The 19,287-nt window shown below is 42.6% G+C and overlaps 1 protein-coding gene across 1 annotated transcript in view; it reads right to left on the reverse strand.

Moving 5' to 3' along the window:
* The window catches only part of RTEL1 (regulator of telomere elongation helicase 1), a 40,146-nt gene that overhangs the window by 13,750 nt on the left and 7,109 nt on the right, over positions 1-19,287 (reverse strand). The window contains exons 13-27 of the mRNA XM_034066921.1: positions 18,595-18,692; positions 17,860-17,915; positions 15,518-15,592; positions 14,691-14,769; positions 11,469-11,601; positions 11,280-11,393; positions 9,504-9,544; positions 8,664-8,749; positions 8,317-8,394; positions 7,638-7,715; positions 6,340-6,483; positions 5,414-5,529; positions 4,480-4,603; positions 3,366-3,513; positions 1,643-1,797 (exon numbers count right to left, since the gene is read on the reverse strand). Coding sequence (XP_033922812.1) covers positions 1,643-1,797; positions 3,366-3,513; positions 4,480-4,603; positions 5,414-5,529; positions 6,340-6,483; positions 7,638-7,715; positions 8,317-8,394; positions 8,664-8,749; positions 9,504-9,544; positions 11,280-11,393; positions 11,469-11,601; positions 14,691-14,769; positions 15,518-15,592; positions 17,860-17,915; positions 18,595-18,692 — 1,525 coding nt within the window. The remainder of the gene's footprint in view (positions 1-1,642; positions 1,798-3,365; positions 3,514-4,479; positions 4,604-5,413; positions 5,530-6,339; positions 6,484-7,637; positions 7,716-8,316; positions 8,395-8,663; positions 8,750-9,503; positions 9,545-11,279; positions 11,394-11,468; positions 11,602-14,690; positions 14,770-15,517; positions 15,593-17,859; positions 17,916-18,594; positions 18,693-19,287) is intronic.

A 19,287-nucleotide genomic window follows, 5' to 3' on the forward strand; every position in this document is an offset into this window, starting at 1 on the left:
GCAAGAAATTAGATATTTATGACACATCAATAAGTCAGAAAAACCATCAAAACCATCTTCTTAATCCTGGCCTACGTAATAGCATGATCCCAAAGAAAGAATTCCAAAAGACAAGTTTCCACAAGGCGTTTCTTGAGGGAAAAGGGATCAAAAGGAACTGTCACATCATTCTCTAAAGGGATTGAGGAACTAGTTCTTGTAGTTTGATTTGAGATTATGCTTCTTTTCCTGTTTTACACCCCAGCAGTGTTTCAGAATGACAGCAGCTGAGTTTCCATTAAAGGGGGAACAAGGGCACAGCATAACCTTGATGGAATAACAGACGGTAACACAAGACACTACCGTGGGTGGTGAAGGGAGATATACAGCACCACAACCCCATTATCAGTCCAAACCCAGCGCTGATTAAACCCAGCTCAATGCTCCCCACATCTCCAGTGCAGCACGGGGTGACCCCACAGTTCTGTGCAGCCACAGAGGAGTAGTAACACTGAATACAGAATGGAGATGAGCTGCATCCCTGCCAAGCCCTTTGGCCCATCAGCTTCTCTGACTTAAGGAAATGTTGTGCTATGCCAACAGCTGTGAGTTAACCACATATTGCAGCCGAGTTACCAAAGCCCTGAGGATGTGCCAGGCTTTCCAAAGAACAACCTTACATTGTGCTTACATTGTGAAGGCCCACGGGTGATGGAGCCAATTCTCACTCGGTTGCAGACAAGTTAAATGCTCTTTATCCTGGTTTGCTTCCCCAAGCCTGTACCTCCCCTCTGTCTGGTCCACAGCTCCAGCCATCTCCCTTAGACCTCCTCAGATACTCCCCAGATACCTTCTTCCCCATAGCAAACCTCTTAGGTATATGTTGCAGTAGGCATTCCTGGAGGCCATACACTGGTCATCAGCCAAACTGAGCCTGCAAGCCAGCCCTGCTCATGGCAGCACATCAGAGAGCTGCAGACAGGGATGTTGGGGAAGTGAGAACACCGCAGCCTAACCACCGACGTACTGAAAACACCAATCCAAGAGGAAAGGAAACAAACAGCACAGAAGCAACTTTGCTGATCCTAATGGAGCAGAGGTCTTGTGGTTCAGATAACATATTCTGTAAGCCCACACTATTCATCCTGAGTTTAACCTGAAAGTGCCATTTCTAATCCCTCACCCTTTCTGAGCTCCAGTATCCGGTCACTCCCCAAGTACAGATTCCACCCAGGAGGAGCTGGTATCTACCAATCTCTCCTCTGAGAGCTCTCTGCTCTCCAGAAAGCACTGTTAACTCCAGGAATCTATGTGGTCAGCAGCCACACAGCAGAGCACAAGTACGTATTATAGAATCATAGAATAGTTGGGGTTGGAAAGGACCTTAAGACCATCCAGTTCCAACCCCCTTGCCATGGGCAGGAACACCTCACGCTAAACCATGGCACCCAAGGCTTCATCCAACCTGGTCACATCCAGTTGAACGTGGCCAGGAAACCCTTTGATTACGCTTAATTATGAGAACGTGCCATTACCAGTGCTGACTACAGTGAGTTTCTCTTAAAAGAGGGTAGAACTGATACTCTTCAACCAATGCCAAACTCTATTTCATTTTAGAACCTACAATTTTCACTTAGAAGCAAGCGTTCTGCTTTGCCATTACCTCTTCCTCTCCTGACAAGTCACTCTCCTCCCCTGCATCTTCACTGCTCTTCTCACTGTGCTCCAAAGCATCCAAGAGCCCAATCCGTGGTCTTTTAGGCAAGATGGCCTTTGGTTCGTATTCCATGCACAGGCTGGATACTCCATCTTCAGTTGCTGGCATCACCACATGAGAGAGATGACAGATTAACATTCCACATCATTCCTTTTGTTTTCTTTGCCTTACTAATAGCTCAGAATCTCATGGAGCAATCTACACAGATGTCTTGGTTTAGTTCATCTCCCCCATCTTGCAAAACTTACATCACTTGGTAAGACGACTGTTTTGGTTCATTACCACTCACATTGCTCAAGCATTTGTCACCAAAATGTGGTGGACTCCTCATCAAACTGTTCCTTCAGTGGTGGTCACACTGAACCTCAGAATAGCTTATGATCAATGGAAAAATTCTTAGTGCAACAGTAATCTGTGTTTAACCACTTTAGCTTCACAGATTCCCCAAAACCTCAGTTCCTGAGTTTAAGAGGTTCTGGCATGAAATATGGTTTATGATTTTCAAGCAGAACAAGGTTGTGTTAAGGCTACAATTCTCACAGTATCAGTCCCTTTAAGGAACAGTCACCCTCAGGTCCCAAGAATACACATTCTCACTAAGCAGGATCCAGGTGTATTTGGCTTCAAATATAAGAGTTTTGAGCTGTAGGTCAAGTTAGTATCAATTTGCTGCTTCTAAAACACATTCCCCTCCTAATATGTTTCCACCTCTTTGTGAAATGACTTCACCAGTCAGCTACTGAGAAAAGTCATTTGGAGAAGAAAGTGTATTACACTATAATCAGTACAAGAGACTCTTCAGCCAAAACTGATTACATGGCTGATTTGATGTTACAGCAAATGCAATGTAACTGGAAAACATGTGTCAAGAGGCAATGCAGCTTCTTCCCTTGATCTCCAGCCACATGCTGCAGCCCATCTCTTGAGATGGATGTAGCAGTCACATGGATGAAAGGTGAATCGGTTCAGCAAGCTCACCTGCTTGCTCTCAGTTGCACAACAGATGGATTCAAGTCAAGGGAAGGAGCATAAGCACAGGGGTGGAAATGGGGAGAAAAAGCAATGGCTTTGGACAGCCTGCAGTCACACTGGCTTCCATGTACTGTCAAATCACCCTCGTGGTCACTCATAATGGCCTTGGAACTACAGTTTTAAACACAACTTCATTGCTCTGTTCCAAACCAGCACCCAGTCTAGAGCAGAACATTCCCAACGAATAACTGGCATGAGAAACACTTCATACTTTGGCATGAGCTAACCACAAATCTTGATAAGCTCCTTTGTTCCAAGGTAAATGCCAACTTTCTGTTTTCTTAAGTCAGATTACTGTGCAAGAGGACAGATTACTGTCCAACAGGATGGAAGAGAGACAGATGAAAGTCAGCATTAGTCACACACAGACTTCAGTTGTTGTTTTCTAAACAATGACATCCCACCAATCTCCTCCTGTGCTGCAGGATGGTTCTTCAGGCCCCATCTGCCTCTTTGCTCTATAGCTGCAACTGGTTCCCCCTTTTACTCATACCGAGCTATGTCCCCTCTGACAGACTTCTTATATCGCTCTTTGAGCCCTCCTTGCTTTGTCTCCCACTCCAGTTTCTAGGCTCTTGCTCCTCCTTTTTTGGCTCAGTTTAAAACAGAAAGTACATCTGTGAGGACCTACACTTACCTTTTCTTTTGCACTGCAAACTGGGAACATGGTCATCCAAGCATTTGGCTTTCTGCAGGCAGAGGATCTGTTCAGATGAAGTAGATGGTACCGCATCGCTTCCACTTGGGGAACCAGCAGAGGTAGAAGGGGCTTGAGGCAGGGGTAGCTGCAAACAGTTTATGAAGTGTTACAGCAGGCAAAAGCTGCTCTTCCACACCCCTTCCTTTGCAGCCAGAAACCTCAGCAACAACCAAAGACATCTCCTTTGTCCCCAGTAATCCTGGACAGCAAGACTGAGGGATGAAGTGTGGTGTGACCCATGTAACAGAGAAAGGGCCATGATCCTGCTAAAAACCAATTCTTCCTAACATGATTCCTGGCAAAGCTTTTTGGGTTGTGGTTCTTATTGTACCATGAAACTCCCATTTATGACCAGAAAAGATCAAGTCACCCACTACCATCCATCTGTAACTTAGTTATTTCAAACTACTTGTATTTGGCCAAAGCATCTTCCAGGAAGGCATCCAGGTCTGCATGTGAAACTGAGTTTGGTTTCATCTTCGTCTCTAGTTTAGGGACAGAGAATTCCCTATTCCATCTTCCAGCCCACTTCTTGCTATGACTTTCTCCAGTCACTTAGAAAGTCTTTTTACAACATTACTAATGCAGAGAAAAAGAGTTTCTTAATGCAAAGAGAAAAGCCATATTGGTAAGGATGACGCAGTGATGGACTGAGTACCGATGGGTTATCTCACACCCCATGCCAGTCAGCTTTGATTTAAATTTAAGGGTTTGATGGTCCTTCTACACATACACCCTCTCCCTGTGTATGACACAGAAAGCTTTTTGATGCTAACATCAGTGCCAGTATTTGCACATCATCCCATAAAAGCTCTATTTGGAAGGAAGTGGGAAAGGAAGTTATGTTTGTGATCTAGCCTATTGGGTTCCCCAGCATGACAGCACATCCTGTCCCAGCTCACTCCTGGAGGAAAATGAGGCATCTCTCCCATAACTGTTCCAGTGTTTGGAAGTGACAAGTTACTCCATCACATCTCTCACCTGGCTCAGTATTCCCAATTTCCAATGATATCAAGAAGATTTATGGAGGTTTTCTTGTAAAGACACTTACAGCTTCTTGAGCAGCACGGTAGAAGATGGAGACACTTCTGACTGCATGCCCAAAGTTGTCATAGACATTCACATAGGGACGGACCCACGAAGGCAGCTTGCATCTCACGTTACCAGCTGTGAACCTGGGTGAGATTGGGAAAGAGGAGAATTATTTGCCACGTTGGCTTAAATGAATTCAACAAATGCTTGATCAGGGTCTGAAAGGACAGAGGAGGAGCAGCAAGACAACAACAGGTTGAAACAGTGCAGTAAATACAATGGGGTGATGAGTTCACTCAGGAGAAAATGGATGTGCTGAGACCATAGAATCATAGAATGGTGAAGGCTGGAAAGGACCTCAAGATCATCCAGTTCCAACCCCCTGCCACACGTTCCACTAGACCAGATTGCCCAAGGCCCTGTCCAACTATGGGCCCACTGTCCCCAGTTGAGGTTTGGCACTGAAGGCAACCAAATAAACTCCTGTTGCCTATTATATATGTACTATATTAATGGATATAAATGCTATATAATATTACTATAATATCTATTATATAGTTTCAGGAATAGAGTCTTTTCTCCTCACAATACTGCAGTGCTGGCAACTGCCTTCTCAAGTGAGAGATGGAGAAAACACAAAACCATAAGTTATTATCCATCATTTCCAGTAGCATTACAAACAGGAATTCAATAAACTGGCTTATTCTGCAGTAATACCATTAATCTCTTCCTGCAGCTCTAAACCCAGTATAATTTGGGAGCAGATTAGAATCTCCATTAATTTCCTATAGTAGTGCAGTATTTATATAGTCAGTTATATAAAGTGACTGAGTTACTTATGAACCACAGCCTGCTCCAAACAGGAACATCAGCAATTTACATACAGGATAAAGGATAAATACAGGGATATAAAGATGTTGATGTATGTTTATGCCCTAGAGCCCAGGATTCACCTTTCATCACAAAGGAAGATAGCACCGTAGTCCTGGCGATGCCTGATGACCCTGCCAATAGCCTGGTTAACAGCACGGGAAGCTTGCTGGTAGTACCACTCCCTCCCAGACAGATACTGCAATAGGTGGGAGGAAAAGTTAACATTAATTGCCAGGTAAAATGTATCCTATGAGCTGTACAGTCACTATTTCTAAAGAAATAATAAGTCACAGCCAACAAGATGTACTGACAAACCTCTGGAAGCCCAGGAAAACCAAAGCAAGGTTGCCTTGAGCATCACCCGACTCAGGGTGCACAGAAGACTCAAATAGAGAATCCCAGAGTGGTTTGTGTTGAAGGGACCTTAAAGCTCATCCAGTTCCAACCCCTTCCACTGGAGCAGCTGCTCCAAGCCCCTGTGTCCAACCTGGCCTTGAGCACTGCCAGGGATGGGGCAGCCACAGCTTCTCTGGGCACCCTGTGCCAGCGCCTCAGCACCCTCCCAGGGAACAGCTTCTGCCTAAGAGCTCAGCTCAGTCTCCCTTCTGGCAGGTTAAAGCCATTCCCCCCTGTCCTGTAACATACATACTCTTGTAAAAAGCCAAAGCAGCCAGCACAGGCAGCTCCTCCTGCCCACTCTCTGGAGGAAACAATTCCCATAGAAAGAGGGATGGATAATACAAAGAGCTTGATTGAAACCTTAATCATACCAGGTTTTGAGTCTCTCTTTGATTGACCCCATACCACTGGAGAAAGAACTCAGAACCCTTAACATTACCTAACTAAAAGTGACTGCATTTGGGTCAACCTCCCCAGGTTGACTTCTTGACATTGAAGGTCCCACAAGGCTGGGAGGATAACAAAAGCCAAAACCCCCATAGACAAGAGGGAGAACCGACAACACAAAGCTGCAAACAGCCAGCAGTGAAACACTGCCCAGTATCACCTGTGAACCTGCCCCACATCTTCTCATCTCATCCAGGAACTGCATCTTCAGAACAACCCTGGGGTCCATACGGGGAGGAAATGGGAGCCCAGTAATGATGACTCCCCGGCCATTTCTGTCTGCGAAGTCCAAGCCCTCGCTGGCCTAAGGAGACAGTGCTTGCTGCTACCAATGGGATTTGAAGTGATGTTTCAGAGCAATTCAGGCTTTTCCCTCTATTAAATTTAATCCCTAGCCAAATGTAGCATAGGAATATGATATGCATGGTTTCAACTAGATGCTTTTCCTTCTAATATCAGGACTTTAAACTTCTTTTCCTCTAGGATGCCCTGACAAAGCATCACCTCAGCCAACACACTCAATGAACAGCTGCATTCAGATGTCTGAAATATCAGTCAATACCTCTATTTAAACCTTCCACAGCCTGAATTGCTGACATAAGAACATGATAAAACCTTTTCTGACATTAAAAACAATCATTTCAAAGCAATAGTGGAAAGGTACCAGAAATCTGGCTAAGAAGTGAGTTTTAGAGCTTCTGACAACATGGGCCTTTTGGTTTATCTTCTCAAATGGTTCCAATTTAGTAGTCATACAATTAACTCTTTGAGCTAAACAGTCTGTCCTTGCAAAGCATGATCTCTCCATAGACCCACTTCCTCTCAGGGTAATACACTGCTGTTGGAAGGATGGCAATATCCAGCTGGGAGTCCCACCACAAAGAGCTCTGTCTGTCCTTCACTGATCTCACAGCCACTTTGGAGGCTGGGACTGAAGGTTCAAAGGAAACTGAATCATCTCTGGGTAAGCAGCAGCAAAAAGGCTTTAAGAGTAATGTATATAATGCAAATATACCCACTGATAATCAGCACTCCATTTGAAAAGCTAAACGGACTTGAAGTTAATGTAAATGTTTTAAAGCCAAGCAATATCTCTGGTTTTCAGCAGCATTGTTCTAACATGTTTAATTACACATGTTCCCTTTAGTTCTCCTCCCAGGCAGTTGTTCTCATTTAATGGGCTGAGTTTTCAGTGAGCAACCAAGAGAAAATGCAAGTATGATGATGCTCATCCCATTTAAGGAACCCAAAGACATATTTCTTTAAGAAAGATGGCAATGAGGCATATATAAACTTGATACCATTTTGAAAAGGCTTTAGGGCATTTTACTCCTTTTAGTTTTCCTTCCCCACATATAATTGCAGTCAAGTAATAGAAATGTACTGAAATCCATACAATTTTCCCCCCATCATCTATGCAATGTGAACTTGAATGAAACAAGTTCTCAGTTACGTTACCTTCCCCCGACACACTGCCAAAAAAGCAGCCCCACTGGACTTGGGACAGACAACTCTATTATAGTAGGCATCTATTACCTAAAAGGTAAACAAGTTTAAGCAAGAGCAGGAATGTTATTACCCTTTGCGTAAGTAGAAAGCTGTTATTAGCTAAATTTGACTTGTACACCGAGATGTAAAACATGATGAATTTGGCTTAGTATCATTGTCTTTTATTAACTGCAAGTGTGAGAAGCCACTTGCTCAGCAAAACCATCACTGAAAAACCTAGAACACATCTGGGTAAGCACAGAAGATCTCTGTCAGATACTTCCGATAGGAAAGTGAAACATGGACTGTTGTGTGGTTCTGCAGATCCTTGAGGAAACCAGCAAACCAGGGAAGCAATCCAAGGATATCACTTACTCCAAGGAGCAAACAGAATGGCTATAAATAAACAAGACACTGCCCAGCTCCTTAGCACTCAATGGGAGGAAACATCCTCAGGACATGAAGAGATGCTGACTGGTGAAGTGATTCCAGGATCCTAGTATTTTAGTTATTGTTATCCTAGGATAATAATTTGTCCTAAAATCAGTTTTAACTCAGGATAAAATCTGGGTTTCAAACCCAAACGCATCTTGGAGAAGGTATTTAACATTCCTGAAAGCATTACAGGTATGTAATACAAATAACCCACCTCTGAAAAGCTTCCTTTGTTCCTGGGCTCCACAAACATTGTCTTCACCTCTTCTATTCTGCTAGTAAAATCATGCTCCTGATGAACAGATGATGAACACATCAGAAACAGCCATGTAAGCACACACCAGAGGGGACAGTGTATTAAGATCCTTTTGGGTTTGGTTGCTTCAAGGCTGCATTTCAATGTAGCATGATCAAAATACAAGAAGCCTGAGCTTTTAATTACCAGATTTCATAATTAACTTATTAACAAAGAACTTTTAATAAGCATGCTTGGACAGCACAAGGACAAACAGTCAGACCTATGTAACCGAACACCCAATAAAGGCAGAGCAATGAGCATACTCTCCAATATTCCAGGCTCTTATCCATGACAGGATACGACGAGAAGAACACCAACAGTCCATCTGGCACAACTCGCACCAGGTTACCTGCAGTGGGATAGATGAATGAGTAGCTGAAGGCATTTCCATACTGGGAAGACTGCAGAGGCAAAGTAACAGCATAGCTCCTCCCAAAATCTCTCCTACTTTCTTGACACCAATATTCATGTATTAGAAGTTGCTTTACATTTATAAAGTCAGTTCAATTACTTTGTCATGAAGGTATAAACCTTAATACAGATTCCTAACTAGCTTTCTGAAGTGTACTGTTAACAGGGTAAAAGATGTGAGCTGCAGCAAACACTACATCATCTGCCACAGTGCCCCTTGTGACAGCAGGGCCTAGTTTTAGATCATTTTCTCCACTGTCTGAACATTCAAAGCAATGGATGAGGTACCACAAGACTGCTTTTGAGGCTTTCCTAGTCAGACACACATAGGGCAGGCTTGACACAGCACCTTTAAACGCACCACAAGAAACTGCATTGACTTCTTGTGATGCATTGACTTCTTGCCCTGGCAAAGGATGCCCGGCTGCATCATCGCCATGCATCTGCGCCACCTTCTGACCGTGTTTAGGGACCACATTTTGGACCCAAACGGAAACACCTGACAATAAAACAACTCCTAATTTGGAAACATTAAACCTAGGACTCAGACACATCTACAATGGCAGCAGCACACAGAACCAGAGAGCAGTTGGATAACACAATGCAATCCTTTACCTCTCTCTGCCTTACCAAGTGTACTTTAGCATGGGACATGCCATGCAACACCCATTTGATCCACACATTTCACTTACCAAGTGTTTTCCCCAGAGAAGACAAATAATCCTCTGAAAACCTAGGAGGAAAAATCAAGTAGCATAAATGTACTTTCTTTTTTAGGTATTTCACACATATTGACACATCTTGTGTGCTTCACACTGGGATATTCATCTCACGCAGCATATCCATGCTTAGAACTGCTCTCCTTCCTGTGGCACCCCCAATAAGGACACCAAATCTGTAAAACCTTGACTACACATAACTATTAAATATCCTTTTTATTAGCACTGCAGATGATTATTATTAGCATTATTAGCGATGCAGATACCTACATTTGGGGAGTATCAAAGCATAACAAATGGAAATGGGCAGCATCAGAGCTCTATGATTAACACAATGAAAGGCTCTGCCTGCCAACAAAGTCTGGAGATGCTGCCAAGCCTGACTAACATTACATCTGTTTAAATGAACTACTGATGAATCAGGTGTGGTGAAGCCACCAGGTTACTATCTGGTTACTATGGTTATTACTTACCTGTGGCATGATGCCCATCACTTTTGGGTTGACTGAAATAGTACTGTCCTGCAATGAGGAGTACGTCTGTGCCTTCCAGCCCTGACTGACAACTCACCTTAAAGGCTCTTGTGCCTTTATGGTTCTTTCTTTCCTGTGTCTTGTAGTTCTGGGTACTGTTTTCCCTGGAAACTTATATATGCAAGGATAAAACCAAAGGTATTTATTTTCCTAAGCCCTAAAAATATCAGTATCACCACATAGACACTGTCAAAACACAGCAACCGCTGTGAATTCCCTTCCTGCAGAAAGCAAGTGCTCCAGGCCTCAGGAAGGGGGATCCCCAACCTTCTTCCTTCCATAGATAGCATCTTCAATGAAATACACTGAAATAGCACATGGAGCTTCTGTAAGTGAAAAAGGGCTTTCCAGACTGCTTATTCTCTGTAAAAATCAATGACGACTGTGAGTCCTTTTCCAGTTCTCTGGAACATCTTTCATTCCTTCACTCTGATTTGGTGGCTTTTTTGCCAGTAAAAGCTCTTTGAGATCTATTCTTCTGTATGGTTAAAAGTGAGTAAGGCAGATCTGCAGCAGGCTAAGTCATGGCATTCTCAGCCACGGCTTTCTCTCTGATGTTGAAATGGAGACAGATTGAGGAATGATGGGAGGAAAGCTAAATGGGAGAACGTGCGTATCCAACACAAAGAACTGATCCTCATTTCAAAACACTACAGAAGGATCGCACCCCTAAACATGGTTCTAGCATCTGTGTGATGCCTCTCTTTAGTAACTGCAGAGAACTGGCAAGCACAGAGCCTTCTGACAAGTGCATCAAAGCACAAAACTGCCTTCTAAAACGGTATGCAGAGATGCCAGTGAGATCATCATATCGCACATGGAAGTCAATACACAATGAAGTCAAGTTTTGGCCTTCTCTGCTGGCACCAGAAGTACCAAAGACCAGAAAGACACAGGAAAAATGATGAAATACTAGAGAAAAGCAAGAAAAATGATGATGAAAAGCTTAACAAACACATGGATACATTTTCCTTAAGAAGGCAATGCAGAGGTAAAAGAGAGGCTAGTCAATAAGGACTTGAGTGCAAGTCAGTGCTCTGGCATTTGATCTCTTCCAGCCCTCAAGCTCTTGGTTTTAACACTAATAGTTAAAGGGTGGTGTTAGCACAGTGTTTATACAGATAAAGAACTACAGAGAGCATCCCCTCCTGTAAGCAGAACCCAAAGTGTCAGAACACAAGACTTCAAACCCGAATTCCACAGGGAAGTTCATTACCTTCTTTCATAGGTAGAAGTCAGCACAGTTCCATCAGGTCCCTTAGAAATGATCCCAACCCAGAGCTGGTGTTTATCGATAACATGTGGATTCTCCAAGCGAACAGGAAAAGGGCTAAAGAAACAGGAATGTAAGATCCCAGACATACTCATGATAGGATTCCCTCCTGCTTGACATCTAGGTACTCACATCTGCATTTCCATTGTAAATGATGAGAGGGGGGAGAGTGTCCCACTAGTAAGGATGATTGTTCTGACTCCTTGACGAACAAGCTCATGCATGCTGTATCCAGGGCTGAAGCACCAATAGCTTAAGGTCTTTTCTGTATCAAAGAGAAAACATTAAGAAGCAAGTCTGTTAGTGGTAAAAATAGAATCTGACACTCAAATAGCACATTCCATCTGAAGTCCTGAAAGTAACCTGGCCAGCAGCTGAAGGAGAAGATCCAGACACATGGTATGTTCTGCTGTGGTCCATCCCAAGTTTTATTGCTATGCCCATTCAAAATACAGTTTTAAAGGTCATTGCTGCATCACACCTTAAATAGATTATACTTTTAATCAGAGGGTGGTTAAGACAGAGCATCACATCTCATTGCTATAGGCAGGATGAGCAGATAAAACGACTCGGTCCTTCATCTGCTGTCAAGGATGACTAGAAGGGGAAGCATGGTAGAAGAACTGTAGGATACTGGGATAAAGGACAAATGACTGAAGCTGGTAAAATATCTCTCCACTCCTGCTCTTGCTTGAAAAGAGAAGAACCCCTTCTCCATTAGGGATTTCCAACAGCTATAAGCCTTTAACCTAAGCATTCCGTTTTCTCCATAGAAAACTTCCAAACCTTTCAATTTCTGCTCAAATCTTTTATGTGGTATGGATATAGGTGTGCAACAGTCTGGAATGCTATAAATTATCAACAGAGGACAAACAAAATGGATATATCACACCAGCCCTTCTTTCTTTGTTCAGCTTATAGTCGTATCACTGCTGGTCATGCTGAAAACTGAGACAGTGAAACCATCACCTATGTTGACAACAACATCAGACAAACAATAGCTTTTGGTTATATATATATGCATCATGTACACGTCTTTTACATGCCCACCTTTCATTACAAGGTTGGCTCTCCAAAAGGAGCTGGCAGTTTCAGGAAATCCCCACTAACATGTGCCCAGTGAGTCACTGCTTCAGTTACAAGAGAACACTTATCTTTAGCTACAGTTTTATCTTTCATCTCATGTGGGCAAATCCATGCAGATGGTGTCTGGGTTCTAGAATAAAGATCACATTCCAAAACTCTGGCAGAACCTGAGAATTCACACTGGGAATTGGTGCAAGTTACATTTGGAGCTGTGGATGAACAGGCCAATGTCTACACACAGGAGCAAAGTCACTTATGTCAAGAGCCTAAGAGATTTCAGCATCTGTAGGGAATGATGCTTGAGGGATAAATTCCATGCAGCCCTTTGGAAACAGTCATTCCTGAAAGGTCTGCATTATTTCCATACAATCTGCTATACCTCTATGGGGAACCAGAGACTTGCTCAGTCTGGTCTGGCCTCGGTTAGGCTTGTGAATAGCGCAAGCCTCAACATGTCTGTTGCACGTGTACTTCCACATACTGGGTTTGTTTGAAAAGGGAATATATTGGTTTGTGTCTAACTAAATCCCCAAAGAATCCTGTATTGGGTTTGTGTCTACATCCTCCAAATCATACCATAAACCTGAAGTGTTTCTATCGGCCTCCTCCTGCACATGGTTAACAAAACCTACTTGGAATGACTGCTGTGACTTCAAACTCCAATTGAGCAGTATCTCAGGAAAACAATACTGGCAGAGGACCACGCAGCACAGGTCTTTGTGGGAGCACTTCAGGGGACATTAGGTGCCAACCCATTGAATTCATGGAAATCCCTTCTCCAAACAAGTGTTATTTTTGTCCTTAAGGACTTCTGTGGACCACATATTTACATTCTCAAGAGCATTTAACTGAGTCATTAAGTACAGAGTTATAAGGCAAGGTAATTACAAAGATCCTTGGAGAGTATTCCCCTAAGAAGGCTTAAGGAAAGTGATCTGCATCTGTCTTCTCCAATCAGAAAGTGGTTTGTTTTCCACCTAAGGTATCAGAAAGAAGGAATCTTGAAGCCAAACAAAGCCAAGCTCAGTGCCACCTTCCAGGAGCCTTAGGATAAGACTTAGATTTAGAAGCCAAGTTTTTCTTCTAAACATGCTGTCTTGAAACACAGTGATGTTGAGGTAGTCCCACATACTAAGTTCTGCAGAGCATAAGGAACAAACCAGATGGGAGGACAGAGATGAGGGCCCCATCTCAGTTGAACAAGTAGGACTAGGAGTATAATTGAGACTGAAACTATCAAGACGTGACAACACGCTCTGAAGAACTTAGGGGGTTGCACAAGAAGAGATCGTATCTCTGAGGAGGTTAACAGTGCCCTCAGGGTATTACCCGGGATGGCACTTTTTTGGCTAAGAATTCATGGTCTGAAGTGTTATTACTCTAGCTCATCACAAGTCCTCATTATGGAGCTTCACAATGAGCCAAATATAACTCCTCCGCTATTTAGGAGACAAAAGGTAATTGCAGCCTTAGCAACACTGAGTTTGTGCTGAACACATCACAGTTGCACAAACTTAGCTGGTATGACAATAACAGAACATTCCATGAACCTCAGCATCAATCCTGAAGGGGGATTTACCATTCTGGGGCTGGCTTGAGTATTTTGTCTACTCCAATCCAAGCAACCATTCCATAATGGAGATGATGCTCTTTCACTGGAATAACTGTGCTTGGAAACATAAAACTGCAGAGGAACACCCCAAACAACCCTAGAACTCTTCAAACGTGAAGTCCCAAAGCCTTAAAAACCTCTCCTGCTCTGGAGAAGGAGAGCTCTGGGGTGACACTAATGCTCCAAGTCTCTGCATCTTACAGACTATGACCCAAAAAAACCCTACAACCAAACCACCCCCTGGTTCTCTGCTACCAAAGTGGAGGAAAACCCAAAATCTCTCCCAGTCCCACATCTACAGATGGTTCTAACTTGGACCATGGCAACAAGGCATACTAATCACGCCGTTAAGACTTTCCAGCTCTACGAGTAGGAACACAACTGTGCTATTTGGGGTTTAGATACTTCTCTTACATATAGACAGATCTGGAGCATGCCTGCACTGAGTTACTGTTCAGCCCTTTATTTCTCAGTCATTTTTAACATTTAAGATAACACAAGTGGTGTCTCACTCAGAATCCTACAATGAGGACCTCCCTGTTCACGGATGTGAAGTAATGAAGATGCAGATGTCTTCAGTTGTTCTCTCTTATCTGAGTCAGAAAGGAGCAGCTGAGTAGTCTGCAATCCAGCCTCCCCAAGAGCAAGTCCCATACCTTTTTTTGTAGATGATGAACTCCACACATCTGTCTTTTGTTTCTTCTTCTGGTTACTGTCATCCAGGTGAATATGTACCTGAGCAAAAGGAATAGAAGCATTGCTAGAGGTGGCAACAGAAATGAACCAGCACTTCATCCTTCAAAAAAGCTTGCCCATGTTAATGATAACATTATCAGTGTCATTTTCATAGCGTTGCCAAAGCTGTGCTATTTCCTACCTGTCTTTCCTATTTTGTTTCCAGTCTTTCATCACATACCTAACACAAAGCAATTCACAAGCAGCCATTCCGAGTCAGTTTATGGAAGCAGCTTTTCATGGGCTGCCCTAAGCAAAGAATCCAATGCTTTGAGTATTGTACACCAGAATAAAACACCCAGACTAGGAAAAAAGATACACTGTGTTGTGTTAGAAAGACTCACTTCAATTGGCAACAGAAAGTGTCTTAGACTTACCATGAAAGTTGCCATTTACCTAAAATAGACCTTTTCCTAAAGTTCATTATATCACAGCCTATAGGTCTCAAACTCTAATTTAAAGGACTGGTTGGGGGAGGTTCAGTGGCTCTGCTGCACGTGCCTGGTAATAGCCTATAGTCAAGGGAAGAGGTTGTTGGAAGAACACGCCAACTCTTGCATAATTCACAGTATCAGTTCTTAGTGATTCACATTTGCTGCTGTTTGCTAATTTCATTTTAGAGTTCCTTTAAAAAGAAGGTCCCCTTTTTCCTTGGAATCTCAACCAACAGCATGGATAGCCTTGGATGCACTAAACACAGGCATTAAATGCCAGAAAGGAAGGATGTAGAACACAAAGCATCCCATACCTTATAGTATTTCGATATTGACTGATGTAGCTGGCGATCCGTTGCACTTTCTGGAGGATCCATGCTGAATACAGTCTGGAAATGGATGGAAGCAAATGGAAAGATTTAGTAACTGTTTCCAGCACAACCACTAACATAGAAACATCTCCATAAAAGTTACTACTGGAACAGCCTCAAATCTCCTTGCTCCTCTTGTAAAGACTGAGAATCTAGCATGAATCCATCTTTACACACAATCCCTGCTAACCACATGGCTTTCTCATTGTTGCAACAAACAAGCCAGTATCTAAATACATTCAAACTACACAGATGACATTACTCATGCTCTTTCTGCCTCCCGGCTGTGGTTAAACACAAACTCCACATTTGGAAGATCTCAGTCACAACTCGGTTGTAAAAGAACTTTCCCAACATCCTTAAAGTTTCAGGCATGACACACTAATAACAATGCTTTCCTTAGAAAACAAACAGATGAAGTTATAACCACACCTAGCTGCCCAGCTATCAAACTAAAAGCTTCTATCAACACAGTTCTGCTTCTTGCCCTTTCCTGTATGTGATGCCTTATGATTAAGGGTGATGCTCTTCTACATGCGTGGCCTTCCAGAGCCACGTCAATGACAACAGCTGGGGTTCCCAAGTATTTATAACTGCTGGTAATGTTTCTAAACAAGAGTTCTTCAGACTTTCAAAGGGAATTAGCTAAGCTCAGAAGAGTATCAGCTGGGAGCAACAAGATGCTCCCCCCCAGTCAGAACACAAGTATATTCCCATTATAATATTAATGTCTGAAAAATAGCCAGAGAGAGAGTGTATGAGGATATCTTAATAAAGGTTCTTCTAAAGGAAGAAAAAACTATTCATTTATAACCAGCTTGTTTCCATTATTAAGTCTTGGCATTTAACCAGTTTTAAATTAGAAAGATTATCCTTTCCGATTCAATTCCAATCCTAGACAAAGATTCACAGCCAAGCTAAGACAGCAAGTAAATCCTTACATGAAAAAGAACCACACTGAACAACTGAAACAAGCAAGACTATTGAGGAGGGGAAGAAAGAGTTCAATTGCTGCTGCCAAATGCAGAGCTGGACACTCTTCAGATGAAGTGAATTGCTATGTTCTTCCTCATTTTAACTCTCGCATAGATTTCATTCTCCTGCCTGTGTGCCCATTGTTTTCCACCTTTTGACATTCCAGTGCTTCCTAGAAGCACAGATTACATTTGCAAGCAGTACCTATTCCAGAATACATCATCAAGGAGCTCTAACAGAGGCTGGCAGCTGATCTACTCGGCAGGCTACCAGTGAGAATGAAATCAGAGCGCTCTACAAGAGCCTGAACATTGCCAGCCTAGGCTTTATTTTATAGAAATCCCAGACTTTGATGCCATGGAATTTCTTGCTAAATGATAACTTTTAATTAAAACAAAGAAATAATCAAAGACAGAAAAGCAATGATTAACACTTATTAAATGTCATCCTTATTGTCACCCACTTCCTAAGGATGGCGGGGGAGAAGAGATCTTTATCATCCAAAAAACACCCACAAGTATTTGGGAAGGTCTTATTCAACATTAGGCAAAGGTTTAATTCAATCTGCCACCAAGTGAGGCCAAGATGATGCTCTGTAATCAGCAGATTCTGGGAATAGTGAGTTGAATCCCAAGGGCCAGTATGTGACACTACAGGCAAGAGGCTCTTCTGCTTGAACTTTAAGCTGTCCAAACCTCACTGCCTTTCTGAGGCTTACTCAAGAATCTTAGAGCTTTAGTCAGCTTCAGAGGGCATTTCAGGCCACTGGGCCATTGTACCTTCTGATTTTATGGGGCCCGAGTATCTCCATAATCAATGCTTGGCAAATGCATACCAGGGAAAGGACACAATGAGGATACCCACAAGCAGACATTAGTTCCTATGGCACCAAAGATTGTTGTTTTACAGATGCCTTATTTAATAACTAAATATAACATACATTTAAATGCTATTTTGTTTGGTTTTTATTCCCTTTGGCCAGTCCTGTTATTTCACAGCTCTCCCATTCCCAAACATTGCTGCTAGGAAGTGAACAGCTCCATAACCCAGCTCCACCTTGTGGAGGTTATAACCAGACACGTTTAAATCCAGCATCTCCCAAAGGGACATCAGAACTGTAACACAACCTGGGTGAAACCAAAGCAGAACATCCCATTAAGCAGCAGCTTTCTCCCCACAACCCCACTGTCTTCCATCACTGCACAAATGTACATACAGTCAGAAATAAAATGGATCCAATGTCTTTCCATACTTTTTAAACCAATTCTTCCACCCTTCAGGTGCACATAGAAGCAACATTAATGATTTACCTGGATAATACCTGAGAGTTTATGCAATCCAGATGTATTGACAAATATCCCAGGGCCTAGAGAGAATAACACAACTGCATTTACAACACACACCTACATCCATTTGTAGATATCCACCTCTTATCTGAGCAGCACAACACTGAATACAATGACTTGAAAATATCATCTGAAACAAGTAAATTCTTTCAAGTTTTCCATCATTATTCAATGAGAAATGTTAACACTGGCATTCCAAAGGCAGCTTCGTGCCTCTGATGCATTGGGAAGCTGTCACCAAGACAGTTACATGAACTTAACTCTTCTACATTAAAACTGGAAAGCAGCTAAAGAGAGATAAGCACACTTAAACTGCTTAGTTACTTCTCCAAAAGCTCACACAACTACCATTAGTCTCATTGAAATAGGAAATTACTTATACAGAGAGCCAAAACCAACCTTTGCCATCACTATAAGAAGCCCTTTACAACCCCTTCCAAGCTTCTAGCACAAGTAAACCAGCGACTACAGAAGAGCACTTAAAAGAACACACAAAATACACTGATGATGAGAATATGACCTTAAAGTGAGTCTTAAGGAAAAGATACAGGTCCTAAGGGTCAGATTTTAGCTTTTAAAAGCTTTATCATTTAAATCTTAAAGGAGCCTTTCTCCTCCTCTCCCCAGACAAGGCAGAATCCCACTTCCCTGCATTACAGAGGAAAGTCTGAGTGAAACAACTATCAAATTCACACTTACGGCCTGAAAGATACTGTAAGATCTGCTCCAGTGATTCCAGGAGTGAGGATTTGGTCTGGAATGTTATTTGGGCCTTGGCAAACAGATCAAAGATGTAGCTGCAATGCACACAGAGAAAGCACAAATGGGAAAACACTGTGAATAACAGTGGGCACAATTACTGCTACTCTTTCATGACAACAATTTCACCATCTAATAGCAAAACGTGTTCTTGTCTCCATGAGAAAGAAGAATTTACAGGAAACAAGTATTTGGTTGTGAATAGCAGACATTATTGATGTGACAGAAGCACCCTGACCACATCCTGCACATCTTCCATCACTTCTCCTCAACACACATGGATTTCAAAACAGATTCCATGCTATTTCATTATTTGTTTTACAACATCCAATATGCTTTAGGCTAGAAATAGATTTACAGAGCTCTGAGGTATCTCAAACCAAATCACTGCAGCACTCTCTAAATCATGATGCAAACCTGAAAGCAGCCAGTGAGGAGCTCCTTCCAGCTCAGGATACATGACAGCTATACACAGAGCATTGGATTCTCCACTCTCAAAACAGAAGTTCCACCAGAAATATGGATTATAACAATAAGGGGATTTCAGGAAACCCAGATCCTTGAAGAAATACTATTCCCAGAAACTGGAATAGTGCTGCCTATCCCAACAGCTGCCTCAGTTTCATGGGGTCT

Source organism: Melopsittacus undulatus, chromosome 10 (assembly GCF_012275295.1).
Source record: "Melopsittacus undulatus isolate bMelUnd1 chromosome 10, bMelUnd1.mat.Z, whole genome shotgun sequence".
NCBI classification, from domain to species: Eukaryota; Metazoa; Chordata; class Aves; order Psittaciformes; family Psittaculidae; genus Melopsittacus; species Melopsittacus undulatus.